Here is a 3,712-nt window from a genome sequence, read left to right as displayed (position 1 = left end):
GCAACCATAGCACAATCAAACAATCAATCAAATCTATTTATTTAATATAACATTCCAAAATTTAGAATTTTGAAATGTTACAAATACAAACTACATACGGAGCAAAATGAGTGAATCTAAACTGTAAAATATGCCTATATACATCCATATGTGGATGTATTGAAATCTCTAGAAGGGGTTGTATTTAGAAGCGGAGGGAGTATATGTTGATCATTTTAGACCTTATTAACCGGCTTGAACTTTAGTTTGTTTTATTTTTGTGAAAGGCTTGAAGTTTTGTTGACGAGCCATAGCTGCATATTTTGTTGCTTTGCGCTTTAGTTTCAAGCTACATTTTGTAGAACATGAGTCATGCATGGGACGAAGGTGTCCAAAGTCCAAACTCGGCTAGTGCAGCTGCCTGCACGTTCTGACGTTCACAAGGCACCAAAGCGCAGGCGGCAAACTTTGCTCGTTTATTATCTCGCCGGTCCAAGATGGGCGGCAAGTTCTAGACGCTGGACGAAGACCCACCGAATTCCATTTCCGGCTCCCAACCTCCTCTGCCCGATTCCTGTAAGTTTCCTGCCAAAATCATCCCAATTCTCTCAATGCCAAGCAACACCATGTGGTGGGGGTCGCTGCGGCTGCTGCTGCTGCTCGCGGCGGCGGTGGCGGCTGCTGCTGAGCCGGCGTCGACGCTCACCGGCCCGTCGCGGCCGGTGACGGTGGCGCTGCGGAAAGACAGGGGCCACGCGGTGGACCTGCCGGACACGGACCCCCGGGTGCAGCGCCGGGCCACGGGCTGGGCTCCCGAGCAAATCACCGTCGCGCTCTCCGCCGCTCCCACCTCTGCCTGGGTCTCCTGGATCACCGGTAGTAAGCTGCTCACCGGACTCTGATTCTTGGATTGGATGGCATTGATTCTTGGTTCCGCAGGCGAATTCCAGATGGGCGGCACCGTCAAGCCGCTGAACCCCGGCACGGTCGCCAGCGTCGTGCGCTACGGGCTCGCCGCCGATTCTTTGGTTCACGAGGCCACCGGCGACGCGCTCGTGTACAGCCAGCTCTACCCCTTCGAGGGCCTCCAGAACTACACCTCCGGCATCATCCACCACGTCCGCCTCCAAGGTGACCGCCGTCGTTCGTTGATCCCCTGTTCCACAATCATTTTTTTGCAATTTTTTTGGGAGTGCAATGAAATATAAAAATCTGCATGCAGGGCTTGAGCCTGCGACGAAGTACTACTACCAGTGCGGCGACCCGGGCATCCCGGGGGCGATGAGCGCCGTCCACGCGTTCCGGACGATGCCGGCGGTGGGGCCGCGGAGCTACCCGGGGAGGATCGCCGTGGTGGGAGACCTCGGGCTCACGTACAACACCACCTCGACCGTGGACCACATGGTCAGCAACCGGCCCGACCTGGTCCTCCTCGTCGGCGACGTGTGCTACGCCAACATGTACCTCACCAACGGCACCGGAGCGGACTGCTACTCGTGCGCGTTCGGCAAGTCGACGCCCATCCACGAGACGTACCAGCCGCGCTGGGACTACTGGGGAAGGTACATGGAGGCGGTGACGTCGGGCACGCCGATGATGGTGGTGGAAGGGAACCATGAGATAGAGGAGCAGATCGGCAACAAGACGTTCGCGGCCTACCGCTCCCGGTTCGCGTTCCCGTCGACGGAGAGCGGCTCCTTCTCCCCCTTCTACTACTCGTTCGACGCCGGCGGGATCCATTTCATCATGCTCGCCGCCTACGCCGATTACAGCAGGTCAGGGGAGCAGTACAGATGGCTGGTGAAGGACCTGGCGAAGGTGGACAGGGCGGTGACCCCCTGGCTGGTCGCCGGCTGGCACGCGCCATGGTACACCACCTACAAGGCTCACTACAGGGAGGTGGAGTGCATGAGAGTGGCCATGGAGGAGCTGCTCTACTCCCACGGCCTCGACATCGCCTTCACCGGCCATGTATCGATCACACCCTCTGGACATTGGCAAAGCAGCCGAGAGTGAAGAGTGATCAGTTGCTTGCTGTGATGCAGGTGCACGCGTACGAGCGCTCCAACCGGGTGTTCAACTACACGCTGGACCCGTGCGGCGCGGTGCACATCTCGGTGGGCGACGGCGGGAACCGGGAGAAGATGGCCACCACCCACGCCGACGAGCCGGGGCACTGCCCGGACCCGCGGCCCAAGCCCAACGCCTTCATCGGCGGCTTCTGCGCCTTCAACTTCACGTCCGGCCCGGCCGCCGGCAGGTTCTGCTGGGACCGGCAGCCGGACTACAGCGCCTACCGGGAGAGCAGCTTCGGCCACGGCATCCTCGAGGTACGTACGTACGAGGAAAACAAGATCCAAGAGAATTCTGACCAGCTAGATATATGGTTCGTCTGGCCGATGTGAGACGACGCAATGTGTTCTCATGCAGGTGAAGAACGAGACGCACGCTCTGTGGAGATGGCACAGGAACCAGGACCACTACGGAAGCGCCGGAGATGAGATTTACATTGTCCGGGAGCCGCACAGGTGCTTGCACAAGCACAACTCAACCAGGCCGGCACACGGTCGACAAAACACCACACGGGAATCGGGAGGTTAACTGCTGTACTGCTGGAGTAGATCGCGCGGTGTAATGGCAACTTTATAGACGGTTCGCCCAAGCGTGGAAATAAAAAGAAATACAGTAGCAACTAAAACATGGATTCATGTTTGTTTTTTAACACAGTACAGACGCAAGCGCTCATATAAACGCGCATACACTCACCCCTATGAACGCACACACGCACACCCTACCCCTATGAGCACCTCCGAGAGACTGAGCCGGCATATCATCTTGAGATTTTACGAAGTCACCGTAGGCGCCTCGTAGTCGACGGGAACGTCTCCTCCCACTGAAAGCGTATCGCCGGAATTCCTGAAATAAATCCAGGATAAATGCGAGCACCAGGATTTGAACCCTGGTGGATTAAGGATACCACTGTCCACCTAACCATCTCAACCATAAGTTGGTTTGGACATGGATTCATGTAGGGCAGTGCTAGGCGCCGCCAGACGGCCCAAATTTCGAACGGTCGCATGCTAGCCCCCCGACACCAGTAGCACCGGCCGTTGGATCTAGCCAAAAAAAAAAACCCGGTTCGCGAAGCTCCCCACCCCACCCCCCAATCTCGCGCAGCTAACCCTGTGTCGCCACGCTCACCCTCCACATGTGCCCGCCCGCGCTCGTCCTTGGTTTCGTGCTCACTGGCAACATGTCTTTCTCCTGTCACCGGTTGGCTGTAGTTCGTAGCAATGGTTGTAGGAAAACACCAGCGCTTGCAGCTTTGCGCGTGTATGGTTGTAGCTTGTGCAAGATATAGTGGTAGCATTCTCCGACAAAAAAGGCATCGATGGTTGCAGCTCCCATGAGCATAGTTGTAGCAGCACCGATTCCAGTCGCCCCGTCACCGCCGCGAATAGTGGTAACAATAGATGTTACCGGTATTAGCTTCTCGGAAGACAGTTGCAGCTTTTTTCTCTGGTCACCGGTGCGCGCAGCACCACGGGTTGCAGCTCCGTGCACCATCATTATAGCTTTTTCAGAATACTGTTGTAGCTTTTTTCTCTGGTCGCCGGTCGCAGCTCGTCGTCGCGCCCCAACCCAGCATCGAGCATTTGCTGGTTGCAACAAAACTCTCGCCGATTGCAGCAAAAAAAATCGTCGGTTCCAGCAACTTGGAGATTGATCGCCA

At 56.5% G+C, this 3,712-nt stretch overlaps 1 protein-coding gene across 1 annotated transcript; it reads left to right on the top strand.

The window, feature by feature from the left end:
- The first annotated feature begins 467 nt into the window (after positions 1-467).
- LOC125556468 (purple acid phosphatase 15-like) lies at positions 468-2,704 on the top strand. The gene is made up of 5 exons (XM_048719198.1): positions 468-855; positions 919-1,110; positions 1,202-1,950; positions 2,025-2,309; positions 2,410-2,704. The coding sequence occupies exons 1-5, from the start codon at positions 591-593 to the stop codon at positions 2,578-2,580; spliced, it is 1,662 nt and encodes a 553-aa protein (XP_048575155.1). The 5' UTR covers positions 468-590; the 3' UTR covers positions 2,581-2,704.
- Positions 2,705-3,712: the final 1,008 nt, after the last annotated feature.

Source organism: Triticum urartu, chromosome 5 (genome assembly GCF_003073215.2).
Source record: "Triticum urartu cultivar G1812 chromosome 5, Tu2.1, whole genome shotgun sequence".
NCBI classification, from domain to species: Eukaryota; Viridiplantae; Streptophyta; class Magnoliopsida; order Poales; family Poaceae; genus Triticum; species Triticum urartu.
The sequence above is the reverse complement of the archived record's forward strand: the minus strand, read 5'-3'. Positions and strand labels throughout refer to the sequence as shown.

Coding starts and splice junctions, on each gene's coding strand:
- LOC125556468 (XM_048719198.1), top strand. CDS start 591: ATGCCAAGCAACACCATGTGGTGGGGGTCGCTGCGGCTGCTGCTGCTG. Junction 1,951..2,024: donor ACATCGCCTTCACCGGCCAT/GTATCGATCACA, acceptor GCTGTGATGCAG/GTGCACGCGTACGAGCGCTC. Junction 2,310..2,409: donor TCGGCCACGGCATCCTCGAG/GTACGTACGTAC, acceptor GTTCTCATGCAG/GTGAAGAACGAGACGCACGC.